Raw genomic sequence first — 20,112 nt, 5'->3', positions numbered from 1 at the left:
TGGCTGTTGGGCAGTTAACACAAAGCAGGACCTTTGGGGCAGGGCAGGCAGCAGCTACCCCTGGGCTTGGGCTAAATCCTGCCCAAATCCAAAGCCCTGCAGCCCCCAAGCTGCTGCTCTGCCGGCTCTGATGTTCAAAGCAGAGACATTTTGCCTGGGGCAGGGGAAAGGCTTTTGAACATGCACAAAGGCTTTTGAAGAGCATGAAGATGAGTTGTTCACCCACTCATCCAAAGCAGTTGCTTTGCTTGGACGTGCCATGTCTAAAATAATAAAGCTAAGCTTAAATCTGAGCCTTTTTCCACTCAAGATGGGGCATAAAGCAAGCAAATGAGGGGATGGAGAGGGATGAACACTCTGGGCCAAGTGTTGCTGGTGAGAACCTGTGTTTAAACCGCAGAAGTACCACAAGCTGGGTTAAATCAGCATGGAATTGCCCCCAGCCAGGAGAGGACATCTCAGCCTCACAGCCAGGGGCTAAATCAAACTCATCACTGCAAGTTTGGGATGGCTCCTTCAGGAACCCACCATGAGCCCCTCCTGGACCAGCACTTCCCTTGCCTTGATTATCCTGGTGTCACGCATTGCACAGCAACAAACCCCTGTGGTTCGTTTTGCTGCTGTGGGGTTTGCCCATCACTACCTACAGCCTCAGGGCTCCACAGCGCTGCAGAGCTGCAAGAAACCCCCCAGTTTATCCTCCTTCTTCTCTTGCTTCTACAGCCTAGAGCTGCTGCGGTCACACAAGGTCCCAGTTGCAAGAGGGATGCTGCAATGCAACACTTCTAGGGTCTTTGTAGTTGATATATGGGCTTAAATCCATACTTGAGGGCTCCTTTGGTCTAGGAAGCTGCAGAAGTCCACACCACCATGCAGCAAACACACAGCACCCCCTTATTCACCAGCTTAAGAGTTACACTGGTGATTGCCAGCTTAAAACACAGTTTTCGATGGCACAGGAGATGACTTACAGAGCACACAATCAACCCAAGCATCCCAGACTGGTTTGGGTTGAAGGGACCTTAAAGCTCCTCCAGCTCCAACCCCTGCCACGGGCAGGGACCCCTTCCACTGGAGCAGCTTGCTCCAAGCCCCTGTGTCCAACCTGGCCTTGAGCACTGCCAGGGATGGGGCAGCCACAGCTTCTAGGGGCAACTTGTGTCCCACCGCCTATGGAACATCCACATTCTGCAAGGTCAGGAAACTGCCCTTAAGGACTTGGCAAGGATTTCACCCCACCTCAGCAATGTCCGACACAAAGGATACTCAACCCCAGGCACCCCTTGCGTGGTGCAGGCTTCCCCCCTGGGGAAATAAACCCAAACAAGGAGACATCGTCCCCCTCCTGCTGAAGAACATCAGCCTTCCACTTACCAAAGCCATCACAGCTCAGAGCCACGGCACCTCCATCCGCCCTGCTTGAGAGTCCCCAGAGCAGAAGGTCTCACAGCACAAAGGTACCTGGGAGAAGGAAGGGCACCATTAACTACCAAACCACTCCAAGCTGTAAACACAGCCCCCAAAGCAGAGCTCAGCTCTGCTCAACATCAAACCAAGGCCCTCACACATGGGAAGATGGGGAGCAGAAGCTCTTCCTTGTGAGGGTGCTGGCACAGGGTGCCCAGAGAAGCTGTGGCTGCCCCATCCCTGGCAGTGCTCAAGGCCAGGTTGGACACAGGGGCTTGGAGCAAGCTGCTCCAGTGGAAGGGGTCCCTGCCCGTGGCAGGGGTTGGGACTGGGTGAGCTTTAAGGTCCCTTCCAACCCAACCCATCCCATGATATGATATTGTCTTGAACCTGATCCTGGTGTTGCTCACATCCAGCTTTATGCAGTGGGTAGGTGGGGTCCAAGCCAGGGTGGATGGAGAAGCCGAACCCTCAGAAGCTGGAAAACCACCATCTCTCCCGGTTCCTTGATGGACGAGGCCAGTTTTGCCTCCCTGCAGCCACACTTTGCATGCACTCAACATCACACCAGCCCAGGGGACCCTGCTGGGAAACCTCTAGCGTGAGAGGCTCCCGTCCTTCTGGAAAACACAACAGGAAAAGGCAAGGTTCCCTGCAGCTGCCCATCACAAAGGCTTTCTGTGTGCTCTGACAGGGCTGATGATACACACGAAGGTATACACGTGTCCTAAGGGAAAGGGAGGAGGGTCCTGTTGGAACAGGGCAGAGCATTGGCGCCCAGAATAGCTCTGGCATCTTCACAGGGGCCCACAACGTTCATTACTTGTTAAAAGCTTGTAATGATCTGGTTTTGCTGAGCAAGAAATACGTGTTCTCCCTCCCGCAGGGTTCCGTCCTGGCATCGATTCACTCATTCTTTTCCTTTGGATGGAATCGCTTCCAAAAGAAAGGAAACGCATCCTTTGAGTGAAATCGCCCCCAAACTACCCAATGCTCAGCACCTGAACGTGCTGATCCCACACACGCCCCTTCCAGATCCTGCTTTGGTCAAGCCATTATCCTGCATTTCCATTCCTCTCATGGCAGCAGCACAGGGAAAAGAAGAGCTGGTTCTTTTCAACGGGAGCATGCAAAGGCATCACCTCCTTTTTCCTAATGGGGAAACTGAGGCAGGAGGCAGGGACATGCACGCTCTCAGGCCTGCAGTGCTCTTGGGGTGCTGGGGAATGGGAAAGGGTTTGCTGGGGTGGGATGAGGGGCCACAGGCATCATCCCCTCCTTTGGGGTTCGCCCTTGGCCGAAGTTAACAGCAATGCCCCTGCTCAGCCTGGCAACGGGAGGGAATTGGGAATGCCGTCCCAGGGAGCCTTCCCTGCTCACCCCTTCCTCCTCCTGCATTTTTAGGCAATGCTGCCATCGAGTGGTCCAGGAGCATCCGGATGCGGGAGGAGCGCTCGGCCACCGGCCTGGACCCCTCTGTGGTCACCCAGGAAGCGGCTGGTTGGGATCCATTCATCCTCTCCTTCATCCGTCCTCGGGTTGAAAAGCTCAGAGCCCCTCAGCTACTGACCTGGTGTTGGGGACTCAGGGTTTCCAGTCCTTCAGGCTTCCCTAAGGGCTTGATCCTGCACGAGAGCCGAGCACCCTCCATCCACGACACTCAGTGATTCAAACCCAGATTTCTCTGGTTTTGGAGGATCTGCAGCTTTCTGCATGAGCGGTTCCTCCAGCTCACTGCTCCTCTTCCATCCGTTTGGGACGCTGCATCCCAAGAACACCGTTTAAGGTGGGCCACGCTCAGCTTTCCTGGGTGATTTTCCTCGCCATCACCCTGGTGCATCCTGAGGGAAAACCAGCTCTCCTGGCAGGCATCAACAGAGCTGTTATTGCCCGCACTTGGCAACAACACAGCACTGGAGGAGGAAGTCAAAATCACCCCTGTCTGGTGGCTATTATAAACCTGGGCTGTGGGAGGGTGCGAATCCTTCTTTGCAGTTTAATCAGATTCCAATGGCTTATTCTTGGGAGAAAAGGCTCTTGAGAGGAGAAGGGGCACTAAAGGGAAACGTCCTGTCGGGAAGACCTTTCCCTTTTCCACATAGTCACACGTTTGCTTTGTTCAATCAGGGATGCAAAGCACTCACCGACCGCAGCGTAAAGCCGCTTGGAGGATCCCCCGGCTGTGGTATCTGTGATATATGAATGCACTACACCAAATGCGTGAGCTTTACAATTGCCAGCGTGTTTCAAGCCTCTGAGAGCGGGCTCGGCCCCAGCAACACCCCCCCCCCCCCCCAAAAAAGGCGCAAAGCACGGGAAGAATCGGAAGGGGAAGGGGACGCAGAGCGGTCGGGGGAACCGAGGGGCTCCTGCCCTGGCCGGGGCCGCAGCTCCAGGGCCCGCAGAGCCCAGGGCAGGAGCGGGGCCGGGGCCGCGGGGCCGGGGGAGGGCTCTCCGGGCCGGCTCTGCCCACCCGCTCCCTGGCACCGCCCGCGTCGCTTATAAAAGCCCCGATCGTGCCTCGCCCGCCGCAGCCGGCTCCGCGCCACCGGCTGCAGCCCGAGCCCGGAGGGACCCATCCTGCTGCGGTCCTGAACCGAGAGGAGCCCGCGTCCCGCACCTTGAACCGGGAGACACCTGCATCCCGAGCCGGTGGCACCCCGACCCGGGGGGGACCTGCGCCCTGCTCCGGTCCAGAACCGGGAAGGACCTGCATCCCGCTTCCCGCATCCCGGTTTGGTCCTGAACTAGGAAGGATCCTCATCCTGCTCTGGTCCCAAGCCCAGGGGGGACCTGCATCCTGCATGCTGCAGCCTGCTCTGGTCCCGAACGCAGAGAGGACCCACATCCCAAACCAGCTGTGCCCAAACTGGCAGAAACCTGCATCTTGCTCCGGACCCGAACTGGGAAGGACACACATCCTGCTCCGGTCCTGAACTGGGAAGACCCACATCCCAAACTGGTCCTGAACCGGGAGGGACCTGCGCCCCAAACCTGTGGAGTGCCTTGACGTGGCCGGACCCCCTGCTCCAGCTGCACCCAGAGACAGCAGGGACCAGCACCCTGAGCCAGCCATGCACCCCAAACCAACTGCACCCTGAACCAGAAGGATCCTACACCCCAAAGTGGCTGCACCCTGAACCAAGAGACACCAATGCCCTAAACCAACTGTGCACCCCACAACAGCCATCCCCTGAACTGGAGGTACCCATGTCCTGAACCAGAATGGCTGCACTCTAAACCAGGAGGGACCTGCACCCCAAACCGGCTGTGTGCCCCAAACTTGTACCCTGATCCTACTGTACCCCAGACCAGGAGGGACCTGCACCCGACTGCATCTGTACACCCTAATCCTGCTGCACCCCAGACCAGGAGGGACCTGCACCCGACTGCATCTGTGCACCCTAATCCTGCTGCACCCCAGACCAGGAGGGACCTGCACTTCAGAGCATCTGATTACCCTGATCCTTCTTCACCCCAAACCAGGAGGGACCTGCGCCCTGCAGCATCCCTGTGCCTGTTGCGGCCGTGCCGCGGTGCGATGGATAACGCTCTGCCTCTGGAAGAGGAGCTGAAGCACTTGGAGCTGCTCAATGCCTCCCTGAACGAGTCCTTTGTGAACCAGTTCGTGCAGCCCCCGTGGCAAGTGGCCCTGTGGGCTGTTGCCTACGCCCTCATCGTGGTGGTGTCAGTGGTGGGGAACGTGGTGGTGATGTGGATCATCCTGGCTCACAAGAGGATGCGCACCGTCACCAACTACTTCTTGGTGAACCTGGCTTTCGCCGAAGCCTCCATGTCTGCCTTCAACACGGTGGTGAACTTCACCTACGCCATCCACAACGAGTGGTACTATGGGCTGCTCTACTGCAAGTTCCACAACTTCTTCCCCATCGCTGCTGTCTTTGCCAGTATCTACTCCATGACGGCCATCGCCCTGGATAGGTGAGTTCTAAGCAGCAAACCCCAAACCCTCCCTAGCACCCAGCTCTTCCTTCTCCAGGGCGCTGTGCTCAGGTCCCCAGAACCTCTGGTTATGGGGAAGTCCTGCAAGTAAAATATAGCTCGTTTTGGTGAAAGAGCACTAGAAATAACCCATCTCCCTGCCCTGGTAGCAGGAGGCTTTGGGGATCCTTTGTCAGCTCGGTGAAATGAGCTCGAGGAAAGGCTTTGTAACTCCTTGTAGCATGTCTTGGGTGTGCATGTGTAGCATCACTGTCCTCTCCCTTCCCAGCTCCTCTGCAGAGCCATCCATCCCTTTCCCAACTTCCTACTTTAAAAGAGAACTGGATATTGAGCACAAAATGACATAAAAGACACCAGTGTCGGATGCGCTGCAGGAGCTGTTCCGTGTCTCCCAGTCTGGGTTGGGAACCTTCTAAGGAGCCTTGGAGGGAAGCTCGGGCTTGGAAAAGCCCCTTGCTTTGGTGGGTGGGTGTCCTCAAGCAAACCCACCTTGATTGCATCAGTGGGGTCAAGAGCAGAGGAAGCTGTGATGGCTCAGGGATGCTGCCTTTTCCCTGCGGAGCATCCCTGGCAGTGCTCAAGGCCAGGTTGGACACAGGGGCTTGGAGCAAGCTGCTCCAGTGGAAGGGGTCCCTGCCCATGGCAGGGGTTGGAGCTGGAGGAGCTTTAAGGTCCCTTCCAACCCAAACCAGGCTGGGATTCTGGGATTCTATATGCTGAGGGACACAAAGCAGCCGTGCACCTCCAGCGTGAGCTCGCCTCTTTTCTCCCCCTCGAAGAAATCTTGGATCTGATGGCATTTTCACTCCAGCACTAGAGATAAATCACAGCTCTCGGGCAGCTCCGCAATTCCCTCTGGAACACTGGCCTTTGAAGCACAACAGACTTTTCCAACACATCATCTTTCCCAAAGACAGCTCGGCTCTGCAATGCCTCTTTTTGGTCCTGCTTCCAAGGAACTGAAAGACATTTTGGCTGGGGATACATGCGAGGGGAGGGGAGAGCTTTGCACTGCCGTATGCCAGCACATTTCTAGCTCATATCTAAGCACCGTGCTAACTGGCACGGATGTTTCCCTATGATGAATACAATTGACAGCTTGGGAAGCAGCTCGGGATGGGTGATGCTCTGTAGCCATTAAAACCAGGCTCAGGTTTTGTTTTGCTCTGGGGTGGTTACAACACCCTCTCCCCATTGTAAATCCGACATAGCCAAGCTCTCGTAACAGAGAATTAAGGCAATAATACATGAAGAGATGAGTGCTACCAACGCGGCTCTGTCCTCACCGTTGTTGCTGGCTCTGTTTCGGGAGCATCTGTGCTGTAAGGATGTTGGGGACCAGCCAGCAAAGCCCCTCTCAGGTTAGGATGAATTAAAGAGATGATTCCCTTTCAGTGCTTTGGGTTTGAGCCTTTGGTCTGCACCCTGGAATAACCAGACAAGCAAAGCTGCCAGGAGAAGCTGTGTGCAATAGGGAGCAAAGGCTGGGAGCCCGGGGCTGGATTTGGGGCTGGAATTGGCATTTCCAGGTTTCTGTTTTGGAACTGCAGACCTTAACAGAGGCTTGGTTTGCCCATGGCAAACCCACCAAGAAGGGCTCAAAAGAAGCTGCAAAACTCCTGCCCAGAGCTACCTCCTGCATCCCTCATCCCCACATTTCCCCCGAGGGGGGAAGCTGGGGAGGTGAAGGCAGCAAAGCCCATTCTCTGCCCCACCCCAGGCAATCAGCACCCAACATATCCAAACCCTGGAAAATTCCTTGTTTTCCTGTGCCTGAGTCTTGACAATGGTAACTGAAATGTAGGAAACGCAGGAACTTGTTCCAGGAACCTAAAGGGAAGAATTTGTCCTGGCAAGCAGGAAAAAGCAGTGTAGGAACAAGTAAAGCAAGTACCTGGATTTGGAGCAGCAGAGCCAGGTAGGCTCAGCAAAATGGGTTGTATTCACAACCAGGACCTACATCTGAAGTCAAACATGACTGCAGAACTGATTTCCACCCAAAAAGAGAAGCAGAATTGACTGTGCTTCATGTTCCCAAGTGCATTGAGCCATCTATGAGAGCCTTTGGATGTCCCAGAGGAGCCTCAGTGTGCAGATTGCTCCCCTAAACCATCCCCACTTGTGCTTTCTGCCAGCATCCTTATGGGAGATGTAAAACCACCTTGGAAAGATCCGTTGGGTATGGATCCATAACCATAACGGAGCCATTGGGAGAAGTGGGGAAGTGGGTTTCACTCTCCCAATGGCTTTTGCTTGCAGATAGAGCATCAGCTCTTTCCCCAGGACCTATTGGAGCCTGGGCACTGAGAACATAAAAAGAAGCGAATCCTATAGCGAGTGTTACTCTGAGCCCTGCAACAACAGCAGGAAATTCAGGAGTCAAGGCTGGCAGCTGGTAAATCGGCTCAGGAAAAGCCATGATGCTTTTCAGCATCCTGCGCAAGTAGGGGCCCAACAGCTCGCTTTGGCACCATAAAGTTCGCCATGTCCTACATTGTGGGATGTGTCAGTACTAGAGGACATCACATAATCCCCTTCTGGCTTCCAACTCCTCCCAATTCACTTGAAAGAGAGAAAATCCCTGGTTTTCCCAGTATTCCAGGAAAAGTGGGAGCCCAGCATTGCCATGTACCCATGTTGCAGTATCCGTGGTTCACGGGATGACCGTCATTAGGCACACTGGATGTTTTCTCTCTCCTTGGGGCTTGGATTCCTCCCTGAGCATCACCCTCACCATGAGCAAACATGGGATGGAGGAATGATGGAAAGCCAGGAATGCAGGCAAAGGTGAAGAGCCTGGATGACTTGCTCAGGAATCAAACCCACTTCCCAGGTTCTCTAACCAAGAGAGAATCAGGCAAAAAAACCCCTCTCTGATGTCAAAACTTGTGGTGATCTAAGCTGCAAACACCGCAGACGGAACAAACCCTGGCAAGAAGGTCAAGCCCTGCCACGAGGGTGCAGACATTGCAGCACGGGGGCTGTTTGATGCAGAGATGTCCCTTTCTCTGCGGAGCATCCTCTGCTCTAAAGCAGCCCTAAAAATGACGTACGGTGGGGCTGACCTCCTGCAGCTCCCAGAGCAGCGTGTTCCTGTTGCTCATTGACAGGCTGAGAGCTGGGCTGGGGCAGCCTGGAGAAGAGAAGGCTCCTGAAGGGGAGACCTGAGAGCAGCTCCAGTGCCTAAAGGGGCTGCAGGGAACCTGGAGAGGGGCTTGGGACAAGGGCCTGTAGGGCCAGGCCAAGGGGAATGGCTTGAACCTGCCCGAGGGGAGACTGAGCTGAGCTCTTAGGCAGAAGCTCTTCCCTGCGAGGGAGGTGTCTGAAGATCCATCAACCTGCAGAGGACACCGCAAACCCTTAAACCTTCATTTCCCACTGCAGCCCCTCCAATCACTGCCTGCAGTTGGTAACATCTCCCCAACCCCATATTATCTGCGGCAGAAAAGAGTGGCTCTGAGCATTATTTACTGCTTGTAAGCCTGAACTCCCAGGTTGGCTGAAGCAGCTGAACAAGAGGAACACATTCAACCCCTGCCTTCCCCGGGAGGTGATTGCTGCAGAAAGAAACCCTCTGGAGAGGAGAACTTACATCAGTGCACAGACAGAGTAATTAGGCATTTACACCCAAATATAACACCAGGGGGTTGGGTTTAATCTTGACTTAATGGACCTGTGGGCTTTGCAGAGCAAGGTTTTGATCAGTGCCCGGCGCTGTGTGATCCTGGGATGTAATGTGGAAGATTGGAAGGGGAAGAGGGAAGCGAAAGGAAGTGGGTTTAGGGTTGGCAGCCCCTGCACCAGCTGCCCTGAGGCATTCCCTATGCACCAGGTAGCAATAACCAAAGCAGATTTCGGCATTCCCAAAAAATCCGGCATCACTGAATGCTGCAAAAGCCCTGGGAAGCTGCTGGATAGCCAGCATGGAGCTGGCTCACAGCATTGCTTTCCCAGCTGCGGCTGGAAAGCCGTGGGATGGGGATGGACAAGGGAATGCAAGGCTGGTTTATGCCCCTGCTCCCAGCAGTAGGCTCTGATTCCGATGGGTATTAACTGGAATTAAACCCCCCCCATACCCACTGGATATTAATTCAGCCTGTCCCAAACTGAGTTACACCTTTTTTTCCCCCTTTCCTTTGGGAGTTTGAAATACCCATGGCAATAAATACAGGAGTGAGATGGTTTAGTGACAGGTTGGTGGCTCGGAGGCACAGGACAGTCAGGTTTTAGACGTGCCTTGATGTGATCATGGTGCTCATCTGCAAGTTGGGTGCTGGCACAAGCCACCGCAGGAGTTTGGGGAGATACTTGGTTTATTTGATGGCTTTCTTAGTTTATTCCTTAATTTATCCTTAATTACTCAATACCCAGAGGGAACCACTCATGCACTGAGTGCGCTGGGTCTCATGGGTCACCAGCCCTGCATCTGAGGTGATATTTGTTCTCCCCCTTCACCCTAGAGCTGTAAACCAGTGCCAGGACTCACTGCTTGATAAGGGGCCTCGAATATCAGCATCCGCAGAGTCTCTCAGTGGGGCTGGGTTCTGCTTTGGGTCCTCCTCTCCCATCCCATGCTGAGGATGAAGATGCTTTGCAGAGCACTGAGCATCACACAGGGCAGGAGCTCACTGTCCATCTCGGTTTGCATGGTCACTGGTTGATGTCAAAGCAATAAATAGGAGGAAGCAGCTGCTTGTGGCACCTCCATCCCCAGCATCATGTTTCAAGCAGCAGCAGGGCTCAGTTTCCCTCCTCTGCTGTCATTCAGACACTAGGAATTTGGGGCCAGCAGGACAAGGCCAAGCCTCCATACACAAACCTACTCAAGGGACAATGACTGCATCCACGCTGCTGTGACACAGTCCCTGTGGAAAGCAGAAAAGGAAGGGGTTCTCTATGGAGAAGCTTCTTGTTTCTTAGGTAGAATCCTGGAATGGTTTGTATTGGAAGGGACCTTAAAAGTCATCCAGTCCCAATCCCTTGCCACGCTCACAGCATCTCCATGGTCTCCTCTGGCCTCACTCAAGCACTCAGGAAGGACCCAGGACTGTGCTGGGCATATTTGACCCATCTCAGCCCAGGGCATCTGCTCTGACTTGGTTGCAGACTCCCCTGGGACTGGCTCTGCACTAAACCCTCTTTGCTCAGGATGGGCAATCACTGTGCAATAAATCCCACAGCAGAAACCCTGCATCCTCCTGGTTACTCATCCCTTATCTGCCGTATCCTTATCAGTTAATGAAGCAGATAAGGAAACTCTGGGATGAAAAAGGCTTCATAAATGTTTGCTATTATATTAATCTCATCTCCATGAGGGTGGAAACAATTGAGCAGTGTCAGTTATCCAGGCAGACTCCAGCTTTCCAGATGCAATTAATCGATGGCTACACTGCCTCAAGTGCAGTATCTATTTAATAACCCACCCGCTCAGAGCTACCCTGGTACAAGGCTGTGCTCAGATGCCATCCCATCGTCATGGTAACACCCCCCAAACCACAATAAACTGTTTAAACAGCAGCAAACAGCATTTCCGACGTCACCAATAGTGTCTGGTGTGAAGTTGTGTGCTTTGGTGCCAAGCCCTTTAAACGTGGTTGGTTTAAAGCATCAGACATGATGGGGAAGAGGCAGGCAAAGTCTCCTCAAGGAGCTGGGCAGCTCTTGCACAACCCAATAATGGGTTGCACCTGATGATGAGGTTGGGGTTTAGTTCATTCTTGCAGTCATTCTTTGGATGTTTTATGAGCCATGAGGGCTTCTGCAGCTGCAAAGTGCTTTAAACCTATGAAGAAAGTCCTCTGAAACGCACTGGCAGAAAGGAAGTTGGAGATGTAGAAGCATTTCTGGGTGGCTGCAGTCAAGCACTGGCTTTGCTTTCTGGAGCTCTCAGCCTCAGATGTTTCTCCAAGCGAAGATTCCAACAGAAATGGCCCAGCTTTTGTGGAAACCCCTCATTTTCCACCATTTGAACCACTGAGTCAAGCATCAGCAGCAAACTTGGGCACGTGGACTTCTTGTTGTTGTGAAGCCCATGATGGAGCCCACCCGGACGTCCTCCAGCTCAGCAAACCCAGTAACAAGGGGCTCAGCCAACACCAAGGATGAGGAAGAGGAGGGAGATGAGTCCCTGCAGGATCCCTGGAAGCTGTTCGCAGTCCAACAAGGGGAAGACGGGAAACATGGATGCAGAAACCAGAAGACCTGGATGCATCAGGAGCTGCTGTGATGAGCAGCACTAACACCCATTGCCTTGGCTCTTCCTAACCAGTTCCCAAAGTACCAGACAGATTTCCAGGGATTATTATCAGGTGGATTAGGTAGGTTTTAAGGTGCACAAAGCTGATAAGGTTTGGTACCCTAGGGCAGAGCTGATGGCAGCACATCCTGCATAGTTGTGTATTAATCCCTACGGCTCTGCCCTGCAGGTGACCACCCAAGGATGAAACACGGGGAGTCTTTTCCATCTAGGAAAAGAAATACAAGGGAAAACTGAAAGGAGAAGGGACAAAGGGAGAAATAGAAGAGGCTGCAAATGCCTCGGGCCATAACTCAATGCAGAGCACCGCGATGTTTCTCCTCTTGCCAAAGCTTGACATGGAGCAAGGGGGGAAATCAAATCAGAAACGTGTGACGTTCTCACTTAATCCTCCAGTGCTGCTGCCTGCTGCCAGGTCTGCACAGCCAGATTTGCAGGGCGATCAATTCCATCTGCCTTGTCACCACTGGAGCTTTTCCTCACGGAGGATGACTGATGCGCAGGGAAAAGAGCCCATGAGCCAGGCAGACAGAGGTGGCCCTTAGATCCCCCATCGCACACTGATCCAGCACTCTTATTTGTGGTTCTCCTCCTGTAACACTTGGCACTGCTGCCTACCACAGAGATAGGATTTGACATGGGTGCAAAACCACAGGGCGCTGCCAAAGGGGCTGCTGCCAGACAGCAGCATCGTGGCTGCCTGCGTGCAAATGGTCATTGAAGAAGCAGTCGGTTGCTGCTTGCGTGAGCAAAGTTGTTTCTCAGCTAGAAATCGATGAGTGTCTCCAAAGGGATTCAAATCTCGAGGGTAAGATGCTGTAAGACAGTTGTGAATTGGAATATTCCATAAAGGGATTGTTTGATGCTGGTTTGCTGCTTGGGGTCATAGAATCACGGAACGGTTTTGGTTGGAAAGGACCTTAAAGCTCATCCAGCTCCAACCCTCTCCCACGGGCAGGGACCCCTTCCACTGGAGCAGCTTGCTCCAAGCCCCTGTGTCCAACCTGGCCTTGAGCACTGCCAGGGATGGGGCAGCCACAGCTTCTCTGGGCACCCTGTGCCAGCGCCTCAGCACCCTCACAGGGAAGAGCTTCTGCCTTATCTCCACCCTGAACTCCCCCTGTTTCAGTCTGAACCCATCACCCCTTGTCCCATCCCTACAGTCCCTGATGCAGAGCCCCTCTCCAGCATCCTTGTAGCCCCCTTCAGACCCTGGAAGCTGCTCTGAGGTCTCCACACAGCTTCTCTTCTCCAGGCTGAGCAGCCCCAGTGTTCTCAGCCTGGCTCCATACGGGAGCTGCTCCAGCCCCTGAGCATCCTCGTGGCCTCCTCTGGCCTTGCTCCACCAGCTCCATGTCCTTATGCTGGGGACCCCAGCACTGCACACGGGGCTGCAGGGGGGGTCTCCCCAGAGCGCAGCAGAGGGGCAGGATCCCCTCCCTGAGCTGCTGCTCACATTCTGGGGGTGCAGCCCAGCACACGGGGGGGTTCTGGGCTCAAACGCTCACTGCAGCCGGGTCATGGGGAGCTTCTCCTCACCCAACACCCCCAAGTCCTTCTCCTCAGGCTGCTCTCAATCACTTCTCTGCCCAGTCTGTCTATGAAATGCTGTGGATGCATTTAGGGGTGTCAAAAGTGCAACCCCCATGCAAGGCAGACCTAAACCCGTCCCAAAATCTGCGATGTTGGGGCTTCCCAGTCTTGTTCTCTCCTTTCTCCACCTTGCAGGTACATGGCCATCATACACCCGCTGCAACCCCGGCTCTCGGCCACCGCCACCAAGGTGGTCATTGGCATCATCTGGCTCCTGGCTTTCCTGCTGGCCTTCCCCCAGGGTTACTACTCGGTGATGGAGGAGCTGCCGGGGCGGCTGGTGTGTTTGGTGGAGTGGCCAGAGCACAGCACCAACCTCTATGGGAAAACGTGAGTGGAACTTTGCCAGCAGCAGGGGCAGAAAAACGTATAGAGAAAAAAGGGGAATGGGGAAGGATGGGAATGGCTCAAAGCTCCTTGGGATGCAGGAAGCGTAGGGTCATGGAATGGTTTGGGTTGGAAGGGAGCTTAAAGCTCATCCAGTTCCAGCCCCCTGCCACGGGCAGGGACACCTTCCACTGGAGGAGCTCGCTCCAAGCAAGGGCCAGTGCTACATGGTTGATGGTACCAAAATCTCCATCCTTATCATCCTGGGGGCACATTAAGGTGAGTTTAATGCTGCTTGTAGTCCAGTCATTGCCCCACGCTGTGCCGTGCTCCCTGCCCTTCTTGGATGCTCATCCTTAAGGGAAATTCAAGTCAAACTGCTAAGATGCAATATTTTGGCTGTGGATGAGGGGTCTGCACTGACCCCAATGACTTATTCATAGACATAGGTATGGCTCTGGCTTTTGCAGCACCTTTCCTGCAAACTGTGTCTCTAAAGCTTTCCTAGGAAAAGAGTTATTCCTGCAGGAAGTAAATGGGATTTTACTGGAGGGGAAGGATCTTGGCCAGGCAATAACAGGTAAAAATAATGGTTTGGGATTTGCTGAGTCCAAATACCCCAAAATCCACTCGACAGCTCCAAAACCAAGTTACAAAATGGGGCTCTATGGGATCAGCTCCAGCTGGGAAGCAAAGCCTGGGCTGTGGGAGCTCAGCAGGAATCTCCTTCCTTCCCATTAAGGTGCCAGCTCATTAAATGTGGCATTTCCAAAGGGCCCAGGCAGCCCTGCTGGTGCTCTTTGGAGTCCCCGGGTCATGCAGCAAGTTAAATGTCGAGTGTTAAGGAAGAAGGAGCGGAGGGGATGAAAGAGGCATTTGTGATCTCCAGTCTCGTGGAGCAATGAATTAGGGCTGTGAAAGTGGGCTGGAGCCGAAGCACGGGATACACACGCACAGAGAAGGGGTTAAATCCAACCTGAGCCCAGTGAAGTTCTCAGCGCAAGACTAATGTTTGCCAGTCAGCAGGAAGGAGCAGGTTGCAGAGAGCTGGATGGTATCATTCGTTATCATCTTATTTACTCGCATTGAAGGCAGGGATGGCAAGAACTAAGCTGGGGCTGGCCCAGCTCGTCTCCAGAGGTGTTTTCCAGCCTTAATTATTCCAGGCTGCTGTGGTAGATACAGTGTGAAGAACTCATAGATCCTGGGATGGTTTGGGTTGGAAGGGACCTTAAAGCTCCTCCAGCTCCAATCCCTGCCACGGGCAGGGACCCCTTCCACTGGAGCAGCTTGCTCCAAGCCCCTGTGTCCAACCTGGCCTTGAGCACTGCCAGGGATGGGGCAGCCACAGCTTCTCTGGGCACCCTGTGCCAGCGCCTCAGCACCCTCACAGGGAAGAGCTTCTGCCTAAGAGCTCAGCTCAGTCTCCCCTCGGGCAGGTTCAAGCCATTCCCCTTGGCCTGTCCCTGCAGGCCCTTGTCCCAAGCCCCTCTCCAGGTTCCCTGCAGCCCCTTTAGGCACTGGAGCTGCTCTCAGGTCTCCCCTTCAGGAGCCTTCTCTTCTCCAGGCTGCCCCAGCCCAGCTCTCTCAGCCTGGCTCCAGAGCAGAGCTGCTCCAGCCCTCGCAGCAGCTCCAGGGCCTCTGCACTCACTCCAGCAGCTCCACATCCTCCTTATGTTGGAAATGCCACTGGTTTAGACAACCCACACGGCTGGGTTGGGGTTGAGCCTCCCCAGAGCAAAGCAACAACCAGCACAAGCTCAGGGCCTGACTTGGACAGATGATTTGCTCTTCAGTTGTCCTCAAGGAGCTGATTCAAGAGAAAAATGTCGCCATTAACCCATGAGTGATTTGGCACTGGGAGCCAGGCACCGCTTCCAAGCCTGAGCATCCTGTGCTCCAGTGAGCCAGGGGCTCTGCAGACACACGAGGGCAGGCAGGAAAGCTGGGAAAGCTTTTAAATACCCAAACCCCAAAGAATCTGGTGGGGATTGAACAGGACTTGCAGCTCGGCAGCTGGGCTGTGAGGAAAAATGGTGTTAATCTTTCAGTTCAATACTGAAAACAGGGGACTTCTGCCAACACCAGAGGTCTTTCCTCATGGCAAATGGAGCCCAGAAAGCACAGCCTTGGCGTGCAGAGGGGATCAGAGACTGGAATAAGCACATGGGGGCTTTCACTGGGAAAACGTGCCCATTCTCAAGGGGGGAAGTGGACAACGGCCTTGATGCAGGCGAGATTCATCTGCAACAGGAGCCGGCAATTGAGCTCGATTCAATTGAGCTCAACCCAATTCCGCTCCAGCTGCTCAGCACCATTCCATCTCCCGCATTTGGTGCAAGATAGATGTCCAATGTGTTCCAATGTCATTAGCTGCCAGTTCAGTTTGTTAAGGGAAAGGGAAGAGCTGCTCCATTCACTGTATTCTGTAGGAGACATCAGCCCACGGTGACCATCTGGGCTCTGCCAGGCAAAAAGAGGTGGCAGCCGCCTCCTCCAATGTCCCTGTCCCATAACTCCTACAGGCTGCTCCATCCTTTACCAGACCCTAAATCCCCACAGGGAAGATCTTTACATTCCCAACCCCGGGCTTCTCTAAGTGCTTTGATCCCACAATTCTTGTAGACAGAATAACAGACGAATGGTTCCACATGGAGATTGGTCCGAAGCCAACAAGGTGTCTTTGGACATCCCTTTCCCTACCATTCCCAGGCAGCTCTGAAAGAAGGCTCCATCTTGCTTGCACTAACAGCTCCTTGGGGCATTCCTGCTGTTTGCAGCTGGTTTAAGACCTTGCATTAGACGGGAACCACAATGAAATCTTCATTGCGGAGCCACAGAGACGCCTCTTTGATTAGCAAAATAGAAAACAGGGCTCCAAAATCCAGCCCAAATGTGATTAGTGCTGGGCAAAGAGGAGGCCAAATGAGAGTGCAGGTACAAAGCAAAGAGGAGAAGGCATCCAGCACGGAGCTGGGGCCAACCCCATTCCCTCTGGGAGTTGCACCAGGCATGGGCCTGACCCATTCGTTACACTTTGGGGGTATTATTCCATCAGTGAGTGTGAGTGTGGAATGTGGCTACAGGGCTAGGACTGCCTTGAACACATGCAACACCTTGTATCCAAGCAGGGCACGCACCCCAAAAGCCATGCGAAGACCCTAAAGCTGTTGGAAGAAAATCACCTCTGGATGTGGCAGCTTGCGTGAGCCTTTGCGCTGTGCCGCCAGGCACATTCCTGTTCCCCTATTGCTCATCTTTCTGCAAGGGAAAGAGGTTTATGGAAGTCCTGAGGGTAGGAAGGAACCTGCAAGGTCAAACTGTTCATCCCCATCCTGTTGGCTAAAAACAATGTGATCTTTTTCCCTCTTGAAAGCAGCTTCTCCTTAACACAACTCCTTCACTGAACACACTGCATCCCGGTGGCTGCTGTAATCCGCCACACTCCACCAGCTTCAAACACGAGACAAAACAGCCTCAAGCATGTACTAAACAATTTAATACAGACCCAGAAATTCCATTTGGGACTTATTTGTACCTGCTGTGAACAGAAGCCATGATCCTGCCCTTTCCACCAGCCTGGAGAACTGAGCCAGCAACTGGATTCACAGAGAAGTTGTAATAAAGCCCCATGACAAGGGTTTAGGCAGCATTCTGGGGGACTGGGGTTATGTCATGAGCCACCTGAGCTCAACTAAACCGATGGTGGACGAGGATTGCATCCAAGACCCAGTGTTTGCTCTGCAGGGAAAGCCTTGCTTTCTCCATCTGAATATTCCCATCCTTTGTATGTCATTTCCTCCTGATAAAGGTGTGATAAGTGCAAGCGTTCACCTCTGGGGTGTAAATAGAGTAGAAGTGAGAATAAAACCACTTTCAGCCAAAATATCCTTGCCTTAGGAAGTTCTTCACTGGCCTCTTCATCCCATCCCAGGAGGGTGCTGGGATGCCAAAGGCTGGCAGCAGAGGCTTGGAAAAGATCCTGGTGAAAGCAGGGAATCCTTCCCATCCTGAGCTGTGCAGGCAATGTGCCTGCAGGAATTGTGCCACATTCCCTTTTTCCCTGTGAAATACTTTGCCTTCAAGATCGGTTTGCAAGGAAAAGACTGGATAGGTGGGAGACACATTCAACCACCCTCATGTTTTCTAGGTACCACTTCTGCATGACCATCCTGATCTACTTCTTGCCACTTCTGGTGATAGGATGTGCCTACACCGTGGTCGGTATCACCCTCTGGGCAAGCGAGATACCCGGTGACTCCTCTGACCGCTACCACGAGCAGGTCTCAGCCAAGCGGAAGGTAAGGAGCACAACAGGAGCCAGAATTCATGCCCCATCCCAACTAATCACAGCCAAAAATAGTCAGTTATGGGTGGAAACAGGTCAAGATTTGTTGCATGGTCGCTGCTAATGGAGCAGTGTCCTCTGGATGTGTCCTCCATGAACATGCATGGTTTAACCAAGATGTTGACCGTACGTTCCTGGTTAGAAAGGTCTCCAAAGCAAAAAGAGGTGGCCCCTTTGGAGGGTGACACCTCACTGGAGGGTTTCCAGCAGATGGCTTTGCTTCCCTGCCTTCTCTTCTCCACACAGGTAGTGAAGATGATGATCATCGTGGTATGCACGTTCGCGCTGTGCTGGCTGCCCTACCACATCTACTTCACCCTGCAGTATTTCAACCCTGAGTGGTACTTGCAGAAGTTCATCCAGCAGGTCTACCTGGCTATCATGTGGCTGGCCATGAGCTCCACCATGTACAACCCCATCATCTACTGCTGCCTCAATGATAGGTGGGTTTTGAGTGATTTCTGGCAGCATCTTGGTGTAACAGGGTGGAAGATGAGGAGATACAAAGGGGTCTGATGGAGGAGAGTATGGATGGAGAGTTTCACCAGAGTGGCTCAGTGTTTTACAGTGGTTTTTTCCTCCCGTTAGTAACAAGTAGCGTTTTGCTGTTGTTTAGCAGTGCTTTAGCTCTGTCTTCCCACTCCTATGAAGTCCTTTTGCCCCCCCTGCATCACTCACCCTTTCCTCTCCCAATCTCTCCTGTCCCTCAGGTTTCGTGTGGGGTTCAAACACGCGTTCCGGTGGTGCCCGTTCATCAGCGCCGGTGAGTACGAGGGCCTGGAGATGAAGTCAGCCAGGTTCCTGCAGACACAGAGCAGCATGTACAAGGTGAGCCGCATCGAGACCACCGTGTCCTCAGCAGTTGGAGTGGCTGAAGAGGAGCTGGAGGAGAGCAGCAAAGCCAAGCGCCTCTCCATAGACATGACCTCCAACGGCTCCTCCCGCAGCGACTCCAAAACAGTCTCTGAAAGCTTCAGCTTCTACTCCAACACGCTCACCTAAGCAGCTCCCCAGCTCCATCAGCCACTCATAAGGATGCCCCAGTGCTCAACCCACCCAGAGTCATCACCCAGTCTGTGATGTGCTGGCTTTTCTCTGTGCTGTTTTACTGTCTCTTGCCATGGCTGTCGCTTGCCATCCTTGGGAGAGCCCAAGAGCTTTGAATTAGCTTCATGTTCTCCACTGTGGCTCGTGTTCCAACACAAGGGAGGTTTGGCTGGCCTCTGCCTTGCTTGTTGTCTGTCCAACCACCGCAGGATGCAGAACTGGGACAGAGCTGGGTTTTCCTCCTAAACCATAAGTACAACACTGGCAGGTCTTTCCCTGCTCGCTGCAAGGCAGTAGGGATCTCCCCAGGCATCCCACCCACAGGAAAATGAACCAGGCTTGCACTTTCCTCCTCCCACCTTTAATTTCATCCTCCCTGTTGAATATCCAGAGGGGTATTCAATTAAATCCACCCCAAAATACTGTTTGCAGCTGCAGGAGCCTGCAGATCCACAGGACACCACTGCCCACTTGGTGCTTCAATTCAGATCCAGGCACTTCTGCACAGTCTCAGCTCACCTCCAGCATCCACATCCCTCTGCATGATGCTCTTCTGTTGCTACTCCACACACAGAGCTCATCAAAACAGGGCCCTCAAGAGGGATTTCTGACCTGAGCCAGACTTTGTTTGCCACTAATCAGCCGTATGTGCCAAATGCAATCACTGTGATGTCCTAAAAGGCCCAAGGCGATGGCTCTTGAATGGATTTTGAAAGTCTGTGGGGTTCTGAAGAAGAAAAGAATGACCATATCAAAATGCCTTTCACCACCTGGAAATGTCTAGAGCTGCATAGAAAGGGATGTGGAAGGACTCCATCAGAATCAAACAGCTTTTGACAGTGAACAGCGTTTGGAGACGGATTCAGCAGAGGTTCTACTCAGAGGAGATTGAAATGATTCACTTCCACTTCCTGGATCTGGTTTGAATCAGGAAAACTATTTTTTCTTCTCATCCACTTGTCTTTTGCATCAATTCTGTTTACGGTGTGTACATGGATACATCGAGTATTTTAGTCGTTATGGTGGATAATCTTCACTGGGGCTGTTCATACAAAGAGCAAATGTACAAATGGACAATAGAAAGGAGTAAATCAAAGGAGAAGTGGGCAAACTTGGCTTGTTGGGGGTAGGAACTAGATGATGGGGGTTGGAACTAGATGATCTTGAGGTC

At 53.2% G+C, this 20,112-nt stretch overlaps 1 protein-coding gene across 1 annotated transcript; it reads left to right on the top strand.

Moving 5' to 3' along the window:
- Positions 1–4,948: 4,948 nt before the first annotated feature.
- On the top strand, positions 4,949–18,915 carry TACR1 (tachykinin receptor 1). The gene is made up of 5 exons (XM_065659183.1): positions 4,949–5,349; positions 13,355–13,549; positions 17,697–17,847; positions 18,141–18,337; positions 18,605–18,915. The coding sequence occupies exons 1-5, from the start codon at positions 4,949–4,951 to the stop codon at positions 18,894–18,896; spliced, it is 1,236 nt and encodes a 411-aa protein (XP_065515255.1). The 3' UTR covers positions 18,897–18,915.
- The last annotated feature ends 1,197 nt before the right edge of the window (positions 18,916–20,112 follow it).

Source organism: Lathamus discolor, chromosome 22, assembly GCF_037157495.1.
Source record: "Lathamus discolor isolate bLatDis1 chromosome 22, bLatDis1.hap1, whole genome shotgun sequence".
NCBI lineage: Eukaryota > Metazoa > Chordata > Aves > Psittaciformes > Psittacidae > Lathamus > Lathamus discolor.
Note: the sequence above shows the minus strand (reverse complement) of the source record. Positions and strands in the feature narration are given on the sequence as shown.